Genomic DNA, 23,702 nt, shown 5'->3' on the forward strand with positions numbered 1-23,702 from the left:
ATCTGCTGAGATGCTCTGGTCTGGGAAGCCAGGGACAGGAGATTCTGAGCCCTCGCCTCGGGAAGATAGGCCTGAGCTGTCTGTGAATTCAGCAGAGCTCCTATGAATTCCAGAGATTGAACTGGCTGGAGATGGGACTTTGGGTAATTTATCACAAACCCCAGCAGCTCCAGAAGGTGAATAGTACACTGCATGGACTGAAGAGCTCCTGCCTGTGAGGTGCTCTTCACCAGCCAATCGTCGAGATACGGGAACACGTGCACCCCCAGCTTGTGTAGGTACGCCGCAACCACCACGAGACACTTCGTGAACACCCGTGGTGCAGAGGCGAGCCCAAAGGGTTGCACACAATACTGAAAGTGACGTGTCCCCAGACGGAATCGGAGATACTGTCTGTGGGCTGGCAGTATCGGGATGTGAGTATAAGCATCCTTTAAATCCAGGGAACAAAGCCAATCGTCTTTCTGAATCATGGGGAGAAGGGTGCCCAAGGAAAGCATCCTGAACTTTTCTCGCACCAGATACTTGTTCAGGCCTCTCAGGTCTAGGATGGGGCGCATCCCCCCTGTTTTCTTTTCCACAAGGAAGTACCTGGAATAGAATCCCTGCCCTTCCTGCCCGGGTGGCACGGGCTCGACCGCATTGGCGCTGAGAAGGGCGAAGAGTTCCTCTGCTAGTACCTGCTTGTGATGGGAGCTGAAGGATTGGGCTCCCGGTGGACAATTTGGTGGAGTGGAGACCAAATTCAGGGTGTATCTGCACCGCACTATTTGGAGAACCCACTGGTCGGAGGTTATAAGAGGCCACCTTTGGTGAAAAACTTTCAACCTCCCCCCGACCGGCAGGCCATCCGGCACGGATACTTTGACGGCGGCTATGTTCCCATGGATCCAGTCAAAAGCCCGTCCCCTGCTTTTGCTGTGGAGGCGCAGGGGGCTGCTTAGGCGCACGCTGTTGACAGGAACGAGCGCGCTGGGATTGTCCCTGTGCCTGAGGAGGCCTTCGGGCCGGCTGGGTGTACCTACGCTTGCTGTAGGCGTAGGGTGCAGCCTGCTGGGCCCGGGAAAAACGTCCACCTGCTGAGGTGGATGCTGAAGGCACCCGGTGGGAGAGCTTGTCGAGAGCGGTTTCCCGCTGGTGTAGTTGGTCCACCAACTGCTCGACCTTCTCGCCGAAAATGTTATCCCCCCGTCAAGGGACATCCGCCAGCCGCTGCTGGGTACGGTTGTCCAGGTCAGAGGCACGCAGCCAGGAGAGTCTGCGCATCACTATACCTTAGGCCGCAGCTCGAGATGCCACATCACAGGTGTCATAGATACCCCTGGACAGGAACTTTCTGCAAGCCTTCAGCTGCCTGACCACCTCCTGAAATGGCCTGGACTGCTCCGGAGGGAGCTTGTCGACCAGGTCCGCCAGTTGCCGCACATTATTCCACATGTGAATGCTCGTGTAGAGCTGGTATGATTGGATGCGGGTCATGAGCATGGAAGATTGGTAGGCCTTCCTCCCAAACGAGTACAGAGTGTGAGACTCCCGCCCAGGGGGCGCTGAGGCGGTATACCTCGAACTCCGTGCTCTCTTCAGAGTCCACGACTGCCGAGTCATGAGGCAATTGAGGCCGCATCAACTCTGGGTCTGAGTGGATTCTGTATTGGGACTCCGCTTTCTTGGGGATGGTGGGATTAGATAGTGGCTTCAACCAGTTCCAAAGCAGTGTCTCCTTAAGGACATTGTGCAGCGGTACCGTGGAAGACTCTCTAGGTGGCGATGGATAGTCGAGGACTTCGAGCATCTCCGCCCTCGGCTCATCCACAGTAACCACTGGGAAGGGAATGCTGATAGACATATCCCTGACAAAGGAGGCAAAGGAAAGGCTCTCAGGAGGCGAGAGCTTCCTCTCCGGTGAAGGAGTGGGGTCGGAGGGAAGGCCCACAGACTCCTCTGAGGAGAAATATCTGGGGTCCTCCTCCTCCCCCCACGAGGCCTCCTCCTCGGTGTCGGACATGATGGCATCGAGCGGTGGACTCCCGCGCCAGCGGGGACGAAGCTCCCTCCATCGACGTCGACTCCACCTGACGGTCGACACCGGTGCCGCAAGCGGCGTCGGCGTCCTCATCATCGGGCCACAGCCCACCGGCGCCTCCATCAACGGTAGAGACTGGCGCATCAGCCCTTCCAGGATCCCGGGAAGGATGGCTCGGAGGCACTCATCTAGGCCCGCTGTCAGGAAAGGCAGGGGGGCCGGTGTGGGTGCCGGTGCTGGAAGCTGCTTGAGTCCAGGAGACGGTACCGAGATACCCGCGGACCGGCGCAGCAACACCTCTTCGACCCAGGGGGGACGCTCCTCCCGGCACTGCCGCTTCCTGGGTGTCGAGTCGTCTCTCGATGTCCCGGAGCTGCAAGTCCCGTGCGTCGTGGGCGACCGATGACGGTGCTTCTTGGCTTTCTTTCGATGCCCATCATTGGCGCTCCGCGGAAGGGATGAGGAGGTGGAGCCCCCCGGCCTCGAGGTATCGGATCCGACAGGGTTCGGTCCCGATGGCCCTGAGCAGTGGGAGTGGCTGGGGCAGACTGCCCGTGCGGCCGCTCACCACTGCCGTTGCCGGCAGGCCGGCGGGCCAAAGGTACCTGTGCTCCTGGGGTCGATGCCATAGTCGGCACTGACGCCGTCGACATCGGTACCGGCACCGAAGTCCCGGCCGTCAACACCGATGCCGTCGAGGGCAAGTTACAAAACGACGGTCCCGCAGAACTTGCCTCGCCACCTGCGTCCGCTTCCTTAAGCTGAGACACAAGGTGCACGTCTTGGAATTATGCTCCGGGCCGAGGCACTGGAGACACCAAGCGTGAGTATCGGTCTGCGAGATCTGCCGGCCGCACCGACCACACTTCTTGAATCCGCTCGGGACCTTCGAGGATATCGACGGAAAAATCGCATCGGCAAAGTCAAAATCGTTGATGGTGGTGGTGAAAAGCACACCCGAAAAAGAAACGACCGCGTGGCCACAAGGCTGCGGCGACGCGCCCTCGCGACTAAGAACGACGAGGAAAACTCTCTTTTTTTTTTAAAGAAAAAAAAATACGAACGCGTACACTAATAAAGAAAAAATGCGGGCTAGGCCGCAATCCGGTTTCCGGGGTTGACTAAGAGAGGGACGTGAACACGTCTCTCTCCAGCGCGGAAAGGAAAAAAACTGAGCGGGAACGGTCGTGCACGGGTGGGAAGACGGCCGCGCATCCGCAGTGGGCGTGCCCTACGTGCGGGACCTCCCGCAAAGTTTTCTTCTGGTTGGAGGGGGCTGCCATGGACGTCAACCCAGTCGTGAGAACAAGCAGCCTGCTTGTCCTCGGAGAATAGCTGTTTCTGTATTTTACTCACATTACTTAGATCTCTGCTACATAGTACCTAAACTCCTTTGATGTTTGCATGAGACTGAGAAGAGCACAAGTCTGTGGAGGCCTAAAGAAAGCTGAATTGTAGCAGAAACAGTACCATCAGGAAGCCTCTAGAGAGGGTGAGAAGTGATTAATTGGAGTGAGGGGGAGGAAGGAAGATGGACTTGGAGAGATGGGGACAGACAAAAAAAAAAAAAAAAAAGCAACCATCTTTTCAGACTATTAGGGGTGCTAAACTCAATGCTAGTTACTCTTGACTGGACACAATGAACATGTCGGTCAATACTGGGGGTGGCTCAAGCACTCACAGAGCCTGCACCTATGGAGTGTGTGGTGGAGTCAACTTGAGATTGAAACTGGCTAGACTAGGACTGAGAGAACGTGTAAGATTTGGATCTAGCTCATGCCTATCTCAGTAGTTCAAGACAAATTAACAGTCAGGTACAGTAGATATTTTTCCTGTCCCAGGAGGGCTTATAAGCTAAGGCAATGGAGGGTTAATGTGACTTGCCCAGGATCACAAGGAGTGGCAGTGGGATTTGAATCTGGTTTCCTTGGTTCTTAGAAGGGAGGAGTGGCCTAGTGGTTAGGGTAGTGGACTTTGGTCCTGGGGAACTGAGTTTGATTCTCACTTCAGGCACAGGCAGCTCCTTGTGACTCCGGGCAAGTCACTTAACCCTCCATTGCCCCATGTAAGCCGCATTGAGCCTGCCATAAGTGGGAAAGCGCGGGGTACAAATGTAACAAAAAAAAAAAAAACCCAATACTTGCTCTCACATTGATAGTTTTTTTTTTTTTTGCCAGCATAGCCCCTCACTTGAAAAAAACAGTGAAGATCACCAAGTAATACTGCACTGAACAGCAGTGTTGAGTAGTATTTTTGTTCTTTAGTTCACCTGATCTTGCTGTTTACTCTTCAGTTGAAGTTGTAATCCCTTAGCTATCTTAGTGACTTCAGGGAAGAGAAATAATGCACATACGAGAAAAGGAAGAGAGGTGTCAGATCCTGTCGATGCTTAATTCATACTGCTGAAAAACAATAATTTCAGTGGTACGTGATATTCTACTCTCCATGTTGAGACAGTTGCATCTAATCAGTCCCACCACAACCACCTTCTATCTATAAACATGAGAAACTCCAGACTTTAGAAATCATTGTAAATGAGCTTTATTTGTGAATAAAAATATTTCACTTTGCCAGATTGGTAGGAAAGTAGAATAAAAAAAAAAAAAAAGAAAAAAGAAAGAAAGACCACCTATAGCCACATCCCCCTTATCAGAGTGTTCTTTATAAAATAGCCATAATCATACATAAAATGCTCTATAAAAATAGACAGTACCAAAAATTATCCTATCAGATTTCTTTAATTACTTCTTATTTGATGTATTGATCTATAGTGCAGCAAAATTTCTTGGTATTATCTTCCAAACACATTAAAAACAGTATTTGAGGTGATAAGAAACTTATTGTTAAATGCCCTCATGTCTTCAGGATGCCACCTTTTTCATTTATATCAATTATCTGCTGGCTCCAAAGCTTAGCTGTAGTACACATTTAAGTCTTTATGTCAGAGCCAGCAGGTTTTTAGGCTTCTTTGAGAATTAGGGACTATAGGTGCAAACTCCTTAAAAAGAGTGGGGGAGGGGTGGAGGGAGGGTTAGGTGGGAAATAGCATACTACAGGTGAAACTCTATTGATTAACATGGAGAGGTTCAGCGAGACTACAGAAGCCCTTAAAATGTGTCATTCAACAGAACTGGGAAAGGGTGGGAGAATATGCTGCTTATCTCCTCTCAGTCATTACTACTCACCCTCCTTGGAACATTCTATATTGGCACCAATTTCTCTGAGCATTGCTAAACTGGAGTCAGGCCATATAGAAATGTTTAATATGAAAAGGGAAATCAGATTGCTCAAGTATTTGGGTGGGGGGGGGGGGGGGGGGAGAGAGAAGGCATGAAGGTACAAATAACTCAGTTAAACTCATCACAAAAGACCAATGACTACCATAAGCCAGGACAGCATTTGGAGGAACAAGCAGCAAGGTATTTAAAGAAAAAGTTAGCCTTCTAATCACCTGTATATTCCCATTCAGTAAAGTTTACTGCAGTTACACTGATAATTGTCCACAGTTTACAAAATTACAGAGTGTCAATTAACAATCATAGACATGACAAATTTAAAAGAAGTATCAAAGTAATCCCATCACAAGAGATACAATGGAATGTTAATGTTTAAGTCTCAAAACTCATAACTGTTGAATTACATTTCCTCAACATTGCTTACAAGTAACTAGCGTCCAGCAATAATAATTCTGGTGACCCAGGACAGCAAAGTACTGGATTTTTTAAACAATTCCAGTTTGTACTAAGGTTTTTCACACAGGTAATCCACAATCATTCCTCCATTCGATATGTCAGGTCATGTAATATGGAAAAATATAAATCTAAAACCAATACATGTATTCTAAACTCAGCAAGTGTTGTGCCATTTATTTCTGTTTACAGGAGTTCTGCGCATTGGGCCTCAATGTGTGCTAAAGTGCATGTTGCATTTTACACAATCACAAAGTTTATAGTTTTTTTTTTTTAATATATAAACAGGACTAAGTTTTTATATTAAGTATGGTCTGGTTTCAAAGTACTAATTCATAACAGAAAGCCTGGCTTTTGACAGCTCACTAAAAGTTGTGGGTAATACCTGTTCAAACTTGTGTGCCACAAATCCCAGGCACTAAATCATCAGTACTTGCAGTACTGTAGCAGCTGAAAAGGTTACAGAATAAGTTAAGACTTTAATCTTACTGGGCAGTGCAAGATAATTTACTCAATATTGACTACAGAATATTAAAAAGGTCTGGTAATTCTGATACAAGGAGCTGGGCTACACTGGCAGCAACATGGGTGTTCCTAACCTTCTGGCATAGGTCAAGAAACATTTTTTTGCATATTAAGATACACAATTAATGGAATCCATTATTTGTTCTCTTATATGGCTTGGAAATATAATGGAAATAATCTTTCAGAAAGGACAGCTGCCTTCATAAAGCTAGAGTACCAATGTAAAACCCAACACGTTGTAACAAAAAAACTTCCAGTGACTGAAAAATCACTCATCCTCATCTTCATAGTAGCGATTCCTTTTGATCTGCTCTTCCAAAGACAGAGATTCCATATCTTCTCCTTCCCAGAACCCAATATCTTGTGACTTACGATTTTGGTCTGGGGAGAGTTCCTTAGTTGTCAAGTCCTCTGCACTGGAATGCTGATACCTCTGCTTCAAGTAATTATTCTGGAAAGCTTCTGGTTCTTCTGAAGGGGTCCCATCCTCTTCATTACCTATAGACAGCTCACCATTGTCTAACAATTTCTCGTCATCTTTCCCTGCAGGACAAACCTCCTTCTTGCTCGTCTCCATTCTTTCTTCCTTTAATTCTCTCTCTTCTTCTCTCTGAATTTTTAAGACCTCTATTTGTCCTGCCATTTCCAGTTCTACTATTTCTTTTTTGTCTATTGATGTTTCTTTCATAAGTTCCATATCCTGTTTCATCACACTTACATTTTGTTTGTCATCTGAAGAAATGATCTTCAATTTCTCTGGTTCTTTTTTATCTTTAATGGCCACTGGCCTGAATGATGAAGCTACAGTGAATGGACGACTCCTTTCTTTCAAGGACTGGCTTCTTCTTAACTTCTTCAGGTCTCCATCCTCTTCACTTTCTGGTTTGTGGATTTCATCTACTGGAGGCCACTTTGGTTTGAACACTTTGATGCCATCATCAGAGGAACTTCCTGACCTTCCTGTTTCTGATAGTGGTGGCCAAGCAATTCTCAGTCTCTTAGTCTCTATTGGTTTCTCCTTTTCAAGAGGTGGTGGCACAACCATAGCTTCCATTGTAGCTGCTAGAACGCCTACCTTTGCAAGTGGTGCATCCTCCACTCCTGGACTTTGGGCTTCCTCTCGAGATGGAATTTTCTCAGGCATTTCTTCATTTTCATTTTTGTTTTCCCACAGTTCCTTGTGCTGCTTATGTCCAAAACCTTCATCATAGTTGCCTTTGGATTTGAAGAGCTGGTTGAAGTGCGGTTTACAATAGATGTTTCCATGCAAGGAAGCATAATTCCCAAGGCTGTACAAAAGGAAATACAAAAACAAATGTTAACAGTAAATATAGATTTTATCACTTTCTAGAGATAGACTATAAAATTAAGCAAAGTGCTCAAAGATAGGGTAGGGGCATCTGCCAAATGTACAAACTTAGATTGTGAGCCCTCCTGGGACAGAGAAATATCCAGAGTACCTGAATGTAACTCACCTTGAGTTACTACTGAAAAGGTGTGAGCAAAATCTAAATAAATAAACTGTACACAAATATGCTCTCCCCAGTACCTGTTAACGTTTGGAAATCCCCCCCCCCCCCCCCCGGAACTGACTGTACCGTTTCGAATTTCCTACAAAATTAAAATAACATGATGCAATAAAATGAAATGAGGAACTTAGCAAAGTACATTCTTAAATACTTACTGGAAAAATGTATTATTACACACAAACACATTTAATCAATGCAATTCCCAGTCACACCATTCCACAGGTGACCACTCTGCATTCCAGTGCATGGATTTTGTAAAGTGTGCATGCTCTTTGCAAAGTCACAAGGCCCCTGACAGCACATCCCAAAGTCAGGGATTCTGTTTTCTATCTTGCAGCCCACCACACACAGGCTTATACACACAAAGATGGTACAGAAGAGACTATGGGTAAATTAGTTCTTAATTTTCCTTTTTGTTTTAATGAAAACTCTTTATTCACTCATAATACTATCAATACATACATTGAACAAATTTTTACAGATAGTCTCAATTAGTGAATATGTATAGCTTCCTAAGATTAATAATCCCACCCTAACCCCTTCTCCCTCCTTAATTCTTAACTAATTTCCTTTCCTTAAATCTCTCCAGACCAATCCAAATGCTTGGGTTTGTGCTGTCCTGCCAGTAAGTGGAGATGGAGAACTGCTGAGCTGTAATGTGCAACCTCCTGGCCAGTCAGTATATCATAACAAAGCAGTAGAGCAACGGCAATTAAAAAGGGAAAAAAAACTCCTTTAGAAATAATGAATCACACTCAACAGAGAACAACTATTGAAGGATATAGCCCTCCAGACTAAAGATCAAACAATAACCTCTTTAACTCAGTGAGTGATTGCCACTTTTGCTGCTGCTTCCCCTTTATGGGCTTCTTTAGTTCAAAAGGAGGCTGAACTAAGACAGACAAGACCAAGTTTAAATCCCAGGGGGGTGTCAACAGATACTGAAGACTGATAAGTTTAACCCTGCAGAAAAAATGTTTGGAATGCAAAGCTAGGCCTGTTCTCCTCTCTAAAACAGGAAAAAGCAGCCAGCTGTACCTTCAATGAGGTGAACGCCAGCCCCTTGCCAAACCATCTGTGAGAATCCAAAGTATCTGGAATAAAAGAATGCAGAGGAGAAACACATTTACTCAAATAGCCTTAACTTTTCTCTCTTAAAAGCCAAGCTGTAAGACAAAACTGAGATGCGTCTGTCTCTGATGGGCAGAAAGCATCTGTTGGTTCAAGGCTCAGTCAGCATACCAGAGGATCCTCTACTTTCAGATGCATCAAGTCCTTGTACAAGGATCTTCTTGGCCAAACCAGTGCTTCTCTATCCTTTGAATGACTGTCTATGAGCGGCCAAGGCAAAAATATATAACGGAAGACCCGACCACGGTCATAATTTTATTAGGGCATCTATTCCTTTTGACTTCTAATCTTCTCTCAGACTGAAAAAAAAAAAGCTGGAATCTTTGCATTCTGGCCTGTTGCCATCAGGTCCATGACTAGTGATCCCAACAGCATAACACATCCAAAAAAAGCATCTTCCTGGATCCACAGAATTCCTGCTGAGGTAATCTGCCTGGATATTTGGGGCCCTGGCCGCATGTATTGCAGAGATGTTTTTCAGATTCTCTTCTGCCCACTGTATGAACATCTGCACCTCTTCTGCCACTTGCAGACTTCTTGTTCCTCTGTTTGGCTTCTGCTGTCGTACTGTTGAATAGAATCCTTACCACTTTATTTGAAGTAGCCGACAAAACTCCAGGAAAGCTAAGAGGATTACTTGTCCAAGTCTATTTGATATAACGCTTATACAAAAGCAAGTGTCTAAGCGGTGCTTCCAGACAATACATCAACCACTGAGCTCCACTGAGGAATACTGACCTTGTACCCATTTGTCAAGACAATGTGGCCCCCCTCCCCAAACTATGAGATCTGCATCTGTCATCACAAGGATCCAAACTGAGGTTTCCAAACTCTTTTCTCTGGACAGATTGTGGCTGTGTAGCCATCAGTTGAGAATTTGTGTGATCTCCAGTGCTAGTTGGTAGTACAAAGTGAAATTCTTAACCCTGTGGAGACCATCGAGAGAACAGAGACCTCTTTTAAAGATCTCACACGCATCCTGGCCCATGGAACTAACTAGTCTCAGTCATCGATCCCAGCACCTGAAAGTAGTTCCAAACCATTGGAAGTGAGAGTTTCTCATCTGAGATTGTAGTTTTTCCTTTTTTTTTTTCCCTTGGGAAGAAACACTGCCTTGGAGATAGAGAATGTTTGTCCCCATGGGTTCTGTCTCCACCCTCACCCGTCCCTGCGGCTTCTGACCCTGTCCTAATCCCCATGGGCTCTGTTCTCATCTGCAGAAGCCTCGAACACTTATTTTATATTTAAATCTTTTTATTAAAGTATAAAAAGGAACAATTTGCTGTGCAACTGTTGTTTATAAATCACAAACATAAAACAATAACGAGCAACTATAATAACCCCCCCAACGCTCTCTACCCTTCCTAACTCAATAGCTGACTTCTACTACCCGAAGGAATCCTAATTTACCCTGTTAAAATGTCCAGGAGTACCCATTCTGTATGCCCTAGCAGGAGAGAAATATATCCTATGAAGCACTGTTGTGATTTTTTAATCTGTGGATGAATAAGTCATCAACAATCTTAGGATTCAGTCTAGTTCTCCTGTCTTCCACAGTCCTTTCTGCAATAGATGTCTTCTTAGATGATGTGCTGGTAGCAGGAATGTACAGGATCCCCCATGCAAATTTTGCTAGTTGTGGCCAGCATGTTTGCTTGCTTTTCCAAAAAATCAAAATATCGTGGTCTGCATCACTCAAACATAAACAACAGTCCAGTTCATTAACAGGCTTCGAAATAGAAAATGACACGGGGACAAGTTTGTCCCCATCCCCATGGGCTCTGTCCCCGCCCCCATGGTTACCATGGATCCCCATGTCATTCTCTACTTGGAGAGAATCAAATTTTGCCCCCAAATATTCAGTTTGGGATGGAGTGAAGTTACTTTTGGAGAAATGGATGACTCATTGCAACTTTTGTAAGAAGTGCACTTGACTTATTGTTACCCAAATAAAGGTGGACCAAAATTCCTTCTTTGCATAAGGTGGCTGTCACCATCACCTGTGCAAACATAGGTAGTACAATGGCCAGTCCAAAAGGTAGAGTGTAAAACTGGAAATGCTGCTCTAAGATTGCCAACTGCAGGTAATATTGATGAGACTTCCTTATAGGAATATGCAGATATGCTTCCATTAAATCTAAAGAAACTTCTTCTTGTAACACCTGTACCAATCTTAAATGTCTATTCAAAAACTTGGATCCTTGAGAAATCTAACGACAGCTTTGAAATTAAGAATCAGGTGGAAGATATTCTCTCTCTCTGGAACTACATAATAAACATTATGTTCTCTCTTTTGGAGATTGAAATAGAACCACCATTTCTAACTGAAACAATCGACGTAAAATTTGTCAGATTGCTTTCACTTTTAGGCAAGAAGAGCTGAGCAATTCCAGAAACATCTCAGAACAGGCCGAGCCAAATCTATGACAACCATCCCAAATAAAATATAGCACCCAAAGATCTGTGGTTATCTGGGCCCACCTCTGGTAAAATGACATTAGTTGACTTCCTTTCAAAGGCACAAGAGATCAGGTCTACAAACCTACATTGTGAACTCTTGGTAGTAACTTGACATTCCTGTGGAGAAATCTCAACGTCCTCTACAGCTATCTTGAAAGGACTGACCTCTGAAAGGAATCTACTGTGCTGAATGGTACTTACTCTGCCCAGTCTCCTAGACTCCCTAAATATCCTCTAGCTAAAAAAATAAAACAAAACAACAACTCTAAAAGAAGGTTTGGCACGATGTTGCAGAAGTCTAGGAGCTTTGGACTTAAGATTTTTAACCAAATCTTCACCAAAAAGGCAACCTCCTTTAAAAGGTAGTTTATTGAAACATTTTAGAAGTAAAATCTGCAGACCAATTTCTGAGTCAGGGGGAGCCAAATTCTTTGTCAAAGGCATAATGAAATCATATAAAGTATCTGCAAAACAGTTCATGTCAAAATCCAAGAAGATGGAACCTGGGTCACCCCCAGCAGACTGTGTAGATCTTTCCACCAGTGGCGTAGCCAGACCTGACATTTTGGGTGGGCCCAGAGCTAATATGGGTGGGCACTAGGTGTGAGTAGTGTTTCTTGGGATACTCTAATAATGCCTTAGAGTGCACTTGATGATGGATTTCTAAGTAAACTGTGCAACAGCTCTCCTGCATTAACACAAACCACATACCTGGTTCATGGAACACCAACATTTTTAAATATAGTGATTTTATCCCATATCTTAAACTTGACCAAATATGACTGCTATAAGGCAAACATGTCAATGGCACATATCCTTCAAACTTTGCTTTGTAAGAAATGCAATGCCTGATTAAGCTGTATTCATAAAACAGGTAAATGCCTGACATCTACAATACTACTTTATCCTAAAGCAAAAGAATAAAAATATATATTTTATTTACAGTTTGTCGTCTCTGGTTTCTGCTTTCCTCATCTTCTTTTCACCGTCTTCCTTCCATCCAGCATCTGTCTTCGCTCTCTCTCTGCCATCCTGTGTCTGCCCTCTCTGCCGTCCCTTCCATCCACTGTTTGCCCTTTCTCTCTGCCCCTTCAATCCACCATTGCCCTCCCCCTCCCATCCATCCAGGGTCTGCCCTCCCCTACTACTTAACATTTCTCTCGCTGCCCCTTTTCAGTCCTCAGTTCCAGCCACAGCCCATATCACCCACCTGCCCCTCCTTTTCAGCCCCGCTCCCCGACCCAGTCCCCATCTGCCTACCAGACCCTCCGACGGACAGACGACCCTCTTCTTCCCCTGCCACCCGGCACCTGACCTGACCCAGCCTTAAAAAAAAAAAAAAAAGTCAGTGAAGTGCCTGGCGTCTGCTCTGCTGCTGTAAAGCTAGCAAATCGCCTCCCTCATCGCGTTCGCATCGGCCCTTCCTTCACTGTGTCCCGCCCTCGCGGAAATAGAAAGTTACATCAGAGGGCGGGACACAGTGAAGGAAGGGCCGACGCGAACGCGATGAGGGAGGCGATTTTCTTGCTTTACAGCAGCATTGCCGAGCAGAGCAAATGCCAGGCGCTTCACGGACCTTTTTATTTTTTTTTTTAAAGGCTGGGTCAGGTCAGGTGCCGGGTGGCAGGGGAAGAAGAGGGTCGTGTCCGTCGGGGGAGCTGGTAGGCAGGTGGGGACTGCGGCGCCAGCGGAACACCGCCCCACCTGCTGACACCCGGGATGTTGGCTGGGCGGGCCTGGAGGGAAAGTGGCTGGGCCTGGGCCCATCCAGGCCCGCCTGTGGCTACGCCCCTGCTTTCCACCAATTGCTCTGACCACCTAAAACACATAGCCTCCACAAACAGCCACCTGAAAGGCTAAGAGAGACTCCATCCTGCAGTCCTGGGATCTTTTAACACTGCATCACCCTCACTGCATTTGTAGTGTCATAGCCAAAACCACTAATCTACCTTAGGCAGCTTGAATATTTCAGCTTGCTGAAATTTCCCTGGAGGAAAGGAGAAACAAGGGTGATACAATACTGAAGTTCAAATATTTGAAAGGTATTAATCTATAAACAAACCTTTTATGGAGATGGGAAGGTGGTAGAATTAGAGGAAATGAATTGAGGTTGCAGGGAGGCCAACTCAGGAATAATGTCAGGAAGTGCTTTTCCACAGAGAGTGGTAGATATCTGGAATGCCCTCCTGTGGGAGGTGGTGGAGATGAAAATGGTAACAAAATTCAAAAATGTGTAGGATAAACACAAAGGAATCCAGTTTAGAAGGAATGGATCCATAGAAGCTTAATGGTGATTAGATGGCAACACCAGTAATTGGGAAGCTAAGCCGCAGCAGGGCAGACTTTTAGAGTCTGTGAGGTTTGGATGGCTGGAGTGGGACATAGTAACATAGTAGATGACAGCAGAGAAAGACCTGCATGGTCCATCCAGTCTGCCCAACAAGATAACTCATGTGCTACTTTTTGTGTATACCTGACCTTGATTAGTAACTGCCATTTTCACAGCACAGACTGTAGAAGTCTGCCCAGCACTAGCCCCGCCTCCCAACCACCAGCCCCGCCCCCCGCCACCGGCTCTGCCACCCAATCTCCGCTAAGCTTCTGAGGATCCATTCCTTCTGAACAGGATTCCTTTATGTTTATGCCATGCATTTTTGAATTCCGTTACTGTTTTCATCTCCACCACCTCCCGCAGGAGGGCATTCAAAGCATCCACCACTCTCTCTGTGAAAAAATACTTCCTGACATTTTTCTTGAGTCTGCCCCCTTCAATCTCATTTCATGTCCTCTAGTTCTACCGCCTTCCCATCTCCGGAAAAGGTTCGTTTGCGGATTAATATCTTTCAAATATTTGAACGTCTGTATCATATCACCCCCGTTTCTCCTTACCTCCAGGGTATACATATGTTCAGGTCAGCAAGTCTCTCCTCATACGTCTTGTAACGCAGATCCCATACCATTCTCGTAGCTTTTCTTTGCAATGCTTCAATTCTTTTTACATCCTTAGCAAGATATGGCCTCCAAAACTGAACACAATACTCCAGGTGGGGCCTCACCAACGACTTATACAGGGGCATCAACACTTCCTTTCTTCTGCTGGTCACACCTCTCTCTATACAGCCTAGCAACCTTCTAGCTACGGCCACCATCTTGTCACATTGTTTCGTCGCCTTCAGATCCTCAGATACTATCACCCCAAGATCCCTCTCCTCGTCCGTACATACCAGACTCTCACCGCCTAACACATACGTCTCCCGTGGATTTCTACTCCCTAAGCGCATCACTTTGCATCTTCAATAACAACTTCAGATGTTTTAGAATAGGAACCATGCCAGGCAGACTTCTATGGAAAAACGGCAAGGAAAAATCAAGAACAGGTATACATATGAAGTATCGCATCACACCTTATGCTAAGAGTATCTTGTTGGGCAGACTGGATAGACAGAACAGGTCTTTATCTGCTGTCATCTACTATGCTACTATGTAACATGAAAACTGGCATTTAGAGCCTCGAAATCTTAAGAGTAGACAAAATCTGAGAAATTAAAGTAGGCAGGTCCTCTTAACTAAAAGTGAAGTTACTCCCCTTCAGCAGGTGTTCTCAGAGGACAGGGTGACACATTCTCACTTGTGGATGTCATCATCCGACAGAGCCAAGCACGGAATACTTCCTAGCAATTCTTTCAAAAGTTTTTGGAAGACTGCACCACGCAAGTATGTGAGAATTTTGTGTCCTGCTGTCCTCAAAAAACACCTGCTACAGGTGAATAACTTTGCTTTCTCCAAAGACAAGGAGGATACAAGAATCCTAGATGTGGGAATCTGTAGCTACCAAGCTGTTTGAAATAAAAATAGAAGAAGACCTGCAACAGGCTAAGGCCAACCAACTTTTCAAATTTTTACCTTTATTTTATATTTGTTTTTCCAAATCTCCTCTTTGGCTGACTACCGATAAGCTACATAAGTACATAAGTAACGCCACACTGGGAAAGACCAAGGGTCCATCGAGCCCAGCATCCTGTCCACGACAGCGGCCAATCCAGGCCAAGGGCACCTGGCAAGCTTCCCAAACGTACAAACATTCTATACATGTTATTCCTGGAATTGTGGATTTTTCCCAAGTCCATTTAGTAGTGGTTTATGGACTTGTCCTTTAGGAAACCATCTAACCCCGTTTTAAACTCTGCTAAGCTAACCGCCTTCACCACGTTCTCCGGCAACAAATTCCAGAGTTTAATTATGCATTGGGTGAAAAAATATTTTCTCCGATTTGTTTTAAATTTACTACACTGTAGTTTCATCGCATGCCCCCTAGTCCTAGTATTTTTGGAAAGCACACGCTTCACATTCACCTGTTCCATTCCACTCATTTTATATACCTCTATCATGTTTCCCCTCAGCCGTCTCTTCTCCAAGCTGAAAAGCCCTAGCCTCCTTAGTCTTTCTTCATAGGGAAGTCGTCCCATCCCCGCTATCATTTTAGTCGCCCTTCGCTGCACCTTTTCCAATTCTACTATATCTTTTTTGAGATAAGGCGACCAGAATTGAACACAATACTCAAGGTGCGGTTGCACCATGGAGCGATACAACAGCATTATAACAGCCTCACACCTGTTTTCCATACCTTTCCTAATAATACCCAACATTCTATTCGCTTTCCTAGCCGCAGCAGCACACTGAGCAGGTTTCAGTGTATTATCGGCGACGACACACAGGTCTCTTTCTTGGTCCGTAACTCCTAACGTGGAACCTTGCATGACGTAGCTATAATTCAGGTTCTTTTTTCCCACATGCATCACCTTGCACTTGCTCACATTAAACGTCATCTGCCATTTAGCCGCCCAGTCTCCTAGTCTCGTAAGGTCCTTCTGTAATTTTTCACAATCCTGTCGCGAGTTAACGACTTTGAATAACTTTGTGTCATCAGCAAATTTTTAATTACTTCGCTAGTTACTCTCATCTCTAAATCATTTATAAATATGTTAAAAAGCAGCGGTCCTAGCACAGACCCCTGAGGAACCCTACTAACTACCCTTCTCCATTGTGAATACTGCCCATTTAACCCCACTCTCTGTTTCCTATCCTTCAACCAGTTTTTAATCCACAATAGGACATATCCTCCTATCCCATGACCCTCCAATTTCCTCTGTAGCCTTTCATGAGGTACCTTGTCAAACGCCTTTTGAAAATCCAGATACACAATATCAACAGGCTCCCCTTTGTCTACATGTTTGTTTACTCCTTCAAAGATGTAACCATGGCTCTGACATTATGAGCCATAACATGACTCTGCATAGTCAGCCCAGTCTGGGCATGAAGGAAATACAGTCTTCTAGCCAACTGAACAAAGTGCATTTACAGACAGCTACCCCCCCCCCACCCCATTTTGTTAGGGTCAAAAGAAAGAAAAAGCTGTGTGGGCTATTGGCTTAGTCTGCTCCATATAGAAGGCCAAGGCTCTTTTGCAGTCCATAATGTGCACTATGCTTTCACCAGGATGGGCATGCGGTTTTGGGAAGATGTTAGTAGAACAATTTACTGGTTAAGACGAAACTTCGACACTACCTTACGAAGGAACTTAAGATGCATGCAAAAAAAATACTCTGTTATGATGAAATCTTGTGTAAGGTGAATCAGCTAGCTACTAGGGACAAGTCTGTGGGCTGAAGTGGCTGCCACCAAGAATAAGACTTTCCAGGTGAAAAACTTTAGGTGGCATGAAACAGGTGGCTAAACAGAACTTTCATCATGAAATCCCATGACACCATGGGAGGCTTGACTGGAGGCTTGAGTAATAAACAAGCTTCTCATGAAGCAGATTACTAGAGGCTGTGTAGAGATGGGTTTCCTTTCTACATGCTGATGGTAACCTCCGCACTGAAGTGAACAGAGTTGGTTTTGAGCCCAGACTGACACGTGTAGAAGGTACTCAAGCAGTTTTTGTGTAGGGCAGAAAAAGGATATAGGGTTCTGCCATCACACCAGAGGACAAACCTCTTCCACTTGAAGGTCAGAAAAAACTCAAGTCTCCATGGGTCCCTGGGGCGAACTCCAGAAGAACAGGGAACCATATCATTCTTGGCAATAAGGGGTGATGAGGATCATGATCCCTCTTTCCCTATAGGAGATATGGGAGGATGCGCATACAGAAGACTCCCCAGAGAAGGAGGAAGGCATCCAAGGCTAGCCTATTGTGTGATACCAGTCTGGAGCAGTACTGAGGGATCCTGTTGTTCAAATTAGTGACAAAGAGATCCACCGAGAGGGTGTCCCATTCTTGGAAGATATCCTAGGCTATGCCCATATTGAATGACCACTGATGCAGCTGCATCACCCTGCTCAATCTGTCCACCAGCTTGTTCAGCCTGCCTGTGACACTGCTGCTTGGATGTCTCACTGCTATCTGAAACTAAACATGGCCAAGACTAAGCTTCTTATCTTTCCCCCTAAACTCTCCTCTTTTCCCATTCTCTATGGATAACACTCATCATACCTGTCTCATCAGCTTGTAACCTTAGGGTCTTCGACTCCTCTTTCTCTTTCTTTAAACATAGTAATGACAGATTTTAGCAGTCTGTTGGTTTTCTCTATAATATCACAAACATTAGTCCCCCCCCCCTTATCCACAGTTATCACCTCACATTTAGACTACTGCAACTTGCTTCTCACAGATCTCCCACTAAGTCATCTCTCTCCCCTTCAATTCATTCAAAATTCTGCTGCACAACTTATGTTCCACCAGTGTCGCTATACTCATATTAGCCCTCCTCTCAAATCACCTTGTTAGCTCCCTATGTTTCCAAATACAGCTCATACTCCTCTTATTGACTTACAAGTGCATTCGCTCTGTAGCTCACTACCTCTCCACTCTTATCTCTCACTACACTCCTCCCTGGAAACTACATTCATCGGATAAATCTCTCTAATCTGTACCCTTCTCCTCCACTGCCAACTCCAGACTCCAATCCTTTTATCTTGCCACACCATATGCCTGGAACAGATTTCGTGAGTCAGTATGTCAAATTTCAGCTCTGGCCATAATCAAATCTAGGCTAAAAGCCCACCTTTTTGAGGCTGCTTTTAACTTCTATTCACTTGTTCAGTACCTACGCCTGTTTTATCATTCCCACCATAAATAATCCCCTTATCCCTTACTTGTCCTGTTTGTCTTGATTACATTATAAGCTCTGTTGAGCAGGGACGGTATCTTACATGTTTAGTGTACAGCGCTGCATACGTCTAGTAGCACTATAGAAATAATTAGTAGTACTAGTAGTGATTCCTTCTCTAGGAGAAGAGTCAATCTAGAACTTCAAAAAGTTCTGAACGAGGTTCTTCCTCTGTTTTCAGTCTGAAAGGTATGGCTTGAACCATCTCACAGACAAAGCCAGGAAAAGGTATATTCTCTGAAGACCTACTTCTCTCAGTTGGCAGAAGTGGCGTAGCCAGACCCAGTATTTTGGACAGGCCCAGAGTTAAATTATATGGGCCCTAACATGCCATACTTCACCCCTACCCCAAGATGTTTAAAATATATATATACTAGTAAAAAAATGCCCATTTCTTGGAGAGATGAAACGGGCGCTAGCAAGGTTTTGGGGCACGGGGAGATCGGGTTTTCAGCATCGACGTACCATCAGCGAGGCAGCTGTCTCGCAACCCCTCTGTGATGCAGGTTCGGTGTGAGGCATGGCCGCCGAGTTGCTGAGGGCCAGGCACGGGGAGATAGCATTTGCAGCGTCGCTGTCCCAGCCGGGAGATTGAGTTTGTGTCCTGCTCCTGCAGTGTGCTCCGCCCTCGTCGTCATGACGTTCTGACGTGAAGGCGGGGCATACGGCGCTTCAGAGTTCTGAGTTCTGGTTTGGAGGCCTGGGCAAACAGGATATCTCTGACGCCTCACACTTCCGGTTTGGAGCAATTTGGAGGCTTCATTTAGAACGTTGGGGTTGCGAATTATGTCCGGAAGGGGCGTGGCTGGGGGGCGGGTCTATGAGTGACAGTGGTGCATGAGTGTGAGAGTGAGTGTTGTGTTTGCCTCCCACAGTGTGAGCTTCAGCACAGATTGAGCTTCAGCAGGTGAGAGAGAAGGTGAGAATTATTTATATAGATATAGTTTTTTTTTTCATCTACCTCACATCAACATCTCTCCTCCACTGCTGTATCCTGGTGCTGAACCCGTCCCCTCCCTGGTGTACCTTACTGGCATCCCAGGTGCCTGCAGCGATTCATTATTGCTGCCTGCGCTCGGCCCACAGGCTTCCATAGGCTGGGTTTCACCAGACTGGAAACAGGACATGATGTCAGCAAGGACTGAATCACTGCAAGTGCCAGGGACGCCTGCAAGATACACCGAGGAGGGATGGGGTTCAACGATGGGCGGGCAGATGCCAGGACGCCACAGACAAGAAATGTTGATGTGGGGTGTTGCTGCTGGGTGGTCCTATGCCCTCCAGGCCCACCCATAGCTATACCACTGGGTGGCGGAGAAGGATCAGCTGGAATTCCACAGGACTGCTCAGCCGAGAGGTCCAGTGGGTCTTGATCCATTTCCCAGGGGAGGTCCGAGTCTGACTCTTCAAAGTACTATTAATGGGAAGTATGTTGAAAGGAGTGTTGACTAGAACATTGGCTCCGAAGTTGGAGAAAGTTCCTCTAGTGACGTTGACTCATGCGTCAGTCGGGTTTGTGCCGCACCAGACAGTCGACGCTAAGCCAGTGTGGGAGACCAATCCTGTGACTGTCTCTCCAATGTATCGATGGGCTAGGCTAAGGCTGATGCAAGAACCTTGTAAGTCTGTCATGACTGAATACAGTAGCCCTGAAAGGTCCTCCAGCATAGCCCATCTGGATTTCCTTATGAAGGACAGGCATCCGTACCAGCTGTGCAGGCGTAGATCGACAAGACCTCAAAGGCTCTCGATTAGAAATGAGCTGGAGAGGAGGAGAGCGGTCACTGAGGAATGGATGCTTCCCGTGCATAGAGGATGTCTGATGCAGGGGAGGTGTGGGCAGAGGGCCTGGAGGGAGAACAATGGCGATACTACTTAGGTTTTTGCGCTGCAGGTCCCTCGATGCATGCAGCACTGATGACAAGGATATAGAGTCCTTATAAGTACACGGTTCTGTGATGTCAGACCTTCTCGATGCTGCATCGGTGCATCCGATGTCTATGCTGATGCAGGTTCCAGCGTTGAGTACCGAATCCCCTGCCATGCTTGATATGGACGCTGATACAGAACCAAAATGTTTTTCATGCTGGACTCTGCGGGCTTTAAGGGCCTTTGGCTTGTATGCACAGGCAGAGGCTACACTGTATGTCCCGATGCTCTGGACCCAAGCACTGAACCCATCAGTTATGGGTGTCTGTGCCTAAAATAGTCCTATTGCATCAAGAGGAAAAAGGCCAATGTTAGGTCAAAAGGCTCTATGGCCTGGGGAGCTCAAGTAATGGTGTACCTGAAAATGATCAATGCTTCCCGGACAAAGGAAGGGTTCAAGGGCCCCAAAAGGCCAAAAATTGAAAAATGAATAATTTGAACATCTTAATACCAAAGAAAGAAGAATATGAAGAAAAAATTATTATTTGTTACATTTGTATTCCATATTTTCCCATCTATTTGCAGGCTCAATATGGCTTACATAATACCGTAATGGTGTTTGCCATTTCTGGTAGAGGAACAAATACAAAGTGAAGTTGTGGTCGAATAAGGTTCATGTGTTATAGACAAATTGTGGAATCATAGAGAGGAAGAGTTATGAAGTGTTCGTTACAAGCTTTGGTTTCATTGTGTTGCAGGGTTTAGGCACTTAGGTTGGGTCGGAAGGGTATGCCTTTTTGAACAGGTTGGTTTTTAGTGATTTCCGGAAGTTTAGGTGGTCGTACGTTGTTTTCTCAGCTTTTGGCAGTGCGTTCCACAGTTGTGCACTTATGTAGGAGAAGCTGGATGCATAGGTTGATTTGTATTTGAGTCCTTTGCAGCTTGGGTAGTGAAGATTTAAGTATGTTCATGATGATCTGATTGTGTTTCTGGTTGGTAGGTCTATGAGATCTGTCATGTATCCCAGGGCTTTGCCATAGATAATTTTATGGACCAGCGTGCAGATTTTAATGGTTTCATTTTTTGAAGAGCATTGAAAATTGAACTGTTGCTAGAAATTTGGCTGGAGGGGATGAGGCATGTTGGACTGTGAAGTGGGCAAGCTCTGTAAAATTACATACATAAGAACATAAGAGTAGCCATACTGGGTCAGACCAATGGTCCATCTAGCCCAGTATCCTGTTTTCCAAACAGTGGCCAAGCCAGGTCACATGTACCTGGCAGAAACCCAAATCGTGGCAACACTCCATACTACAAATCCCAGGGCAAGCACTTGCTTCACATGTCTGTCTCAGTAGCCGACTATGAACTTTTCCTCCAGGAATTTGACCAAACCTTTTTTAAACCTAGATACACTAACCGCTGTTACATCTTCCGGCAAAGAGTTCCAGAGCTTAACTATTCACTGAGTGAAAAAATATTTCCTCCTATTTGTTTTAAAAGTATTTCCATGTAACTTCCTCGAGTGTCCCCTAGTCTTTGTACTTTGGCTTTGATTCCCAGTTACTGGTGTTGCCATCTAATCACCGCTAAACTTTTTAGGATCCATGCCTTCTAAACAGGATTCCTTAATGTTTATCCCACACATTTTTGAATTCTGTTACCGTTTTTATCTCTACCACCTCCCGCGGGAGGGCATTCCAGATATATACCACCCTTCTCCATGAAAAAGTACTTCCTGACATTATTCCTCAGTCAGCCCCCCCCCTGCAACCTTAATTTATGTCCTCTAGTTCTACCACCTGCCAGTCTCTGGAAAAGGTTTGTTTTTAGATTAATACCTTTCCAATATCTGTATGTCTGTATCACATATTACCCGTCTCTCTTTTCTTCCAGATTTACATGTACAGGCTATCAAGTCTCTCCTAATACATCTTGTGATGCAAACCCCATACCATTTTTGTCGATTTTCTAAGAACCGCTTAGTCTTTTTACCTCCTTGGCAAGAAATGGCCTCCAAAACTGAATACTCAAGTGGGGCCTCACCAACGACTTGTGCAGGGGCAACACCTCCTTTCTTTGGCTGGTTATACCCCTCTCTATACAGTTTAGCATCCTTCTGGCCGTGGCCACTAGCTTGTCGCATTGTTTTGTCACCTTAAGATCCTCATACACCATAAATCCAAGGTCCTTCTCCTGAGCTGTGCTTATCACTCTCTCCTCTCCTATCTGATACATCTCCTTTGGAGTTCTGCACCCCAAGTGCACTTCTTAGCATTACATTTTAACTGCACTGGCTCCCGATCAAAGAACGTATCAATTTCAAAGCCCAGACATTAATCCACAAGATAATACATGGAGAATCTCCGAACTATATGATAAATCTGGTCGACCTTCCAGCAAGAAACATGTCTGCATCCTCACGAAAGTACCTCAACCTGCACTACCCCAGCTGTAAAAGTCTCAAGTACAAAACTTATTATGGATCCAATTTCTCCTTCCTGGGCAGCCGTCTATGGAACACTCTCCCTAGACCTATCCGAGCAATCCATGACCACCTACCATTTAGAAAAGCACTAAAAACCCATCTATTCAAACAAGCCTACCCAAAAGACCCAGATTAATCTCTTGAACCCATCTACCTTACATATACTGAAGAGAAAACGACATTGACTCAGACTCTATCTCCCACCTTACCTTCCTCTCTCTATCACCTGTCTCTACCTACCTATCCATCCATCCTATTATTATGTTATACTTAATTTCCAACTTTACATAACAAAATTCTGTGTTACCTATTACTACGTAAGTCGCATTGAGCCTGCTTTTAGTGGGAATGTGCGGGATACAAATATAATAAATAAAGGGAAATATATACACATTCCACAGAAATGATGAACACAGAAAAGAAGTAATGCTAACACAGCATTCCTGAAAAGGACATGGACATACAACAGCAAGGCCACTGGATCTCTTATAGCGCAAAGCTATTTCAAATCCCAAGCCTACAATATGTAATCAATGACTTGTGACCAAAGTCCAATTCTTAACTTTATTACTATATTGTAAAACGTGTCTTCAGAGAATAGCAACTTGGCGACTTTTTGACACCCTGGAAGCAGGTCCTTTGGACCGAAATGCCAGAGCATTTCAATTGGTGTCAGGTGTCTAAGGTGTCAGCGCTGTCCCTGATCGTGCAGCTAAGTAGTCACTCGCTTATATATATATATATATATATATATATATATATATATATACACACACACATTTGATTGTTGCTATATTTTAAGCTAAAGCGAATGCTACA

General features: G+C 45.2%; 1 protein-coding gene across 2 annotated transcripts in view; it reads right to left on the reverse strand.

Annotated features, from left to right (window-relative positions):
* Positions 1–4,548: 4,548 nt before the first annotated feature.
* The window catches only part of LIMA1 (LIM domain and actin binding 1), a 356,250-nt gene continuing 337,096 nt past the window's right edge, over positions 4,549–23,702 (reverse strand). For both annotated transcript variants that reach the window (XM_030198238.1, XM_030198236.1), the window contains exon 10: positions 4,549–7,526. In XM_030198238.1, coding sequence (XP_030054098.1) covers positions 6,506–7,526 — 1,021 coding nt within the window. In that variant the 3' untranslated portion in view covers positions 4,549–6,505. The remainder of the gene's footprint in view (positions 7,527–23,702) is intronic.

This window comes from Microcaecilia unicolor, chromosome 3, assembly GCF_901765095.1.
Source record: "Microcaecilia unicolor chromosome 3, aMicUni1.1, whole genome shotgun sequence".
Classification (NCBI taxonomy): Eukaryota; Metazoa; Chordata; class Amphibia; order Gymnophiona; family Siphonopidae; genus Microcaecilia; species Microcaecilia unicolor.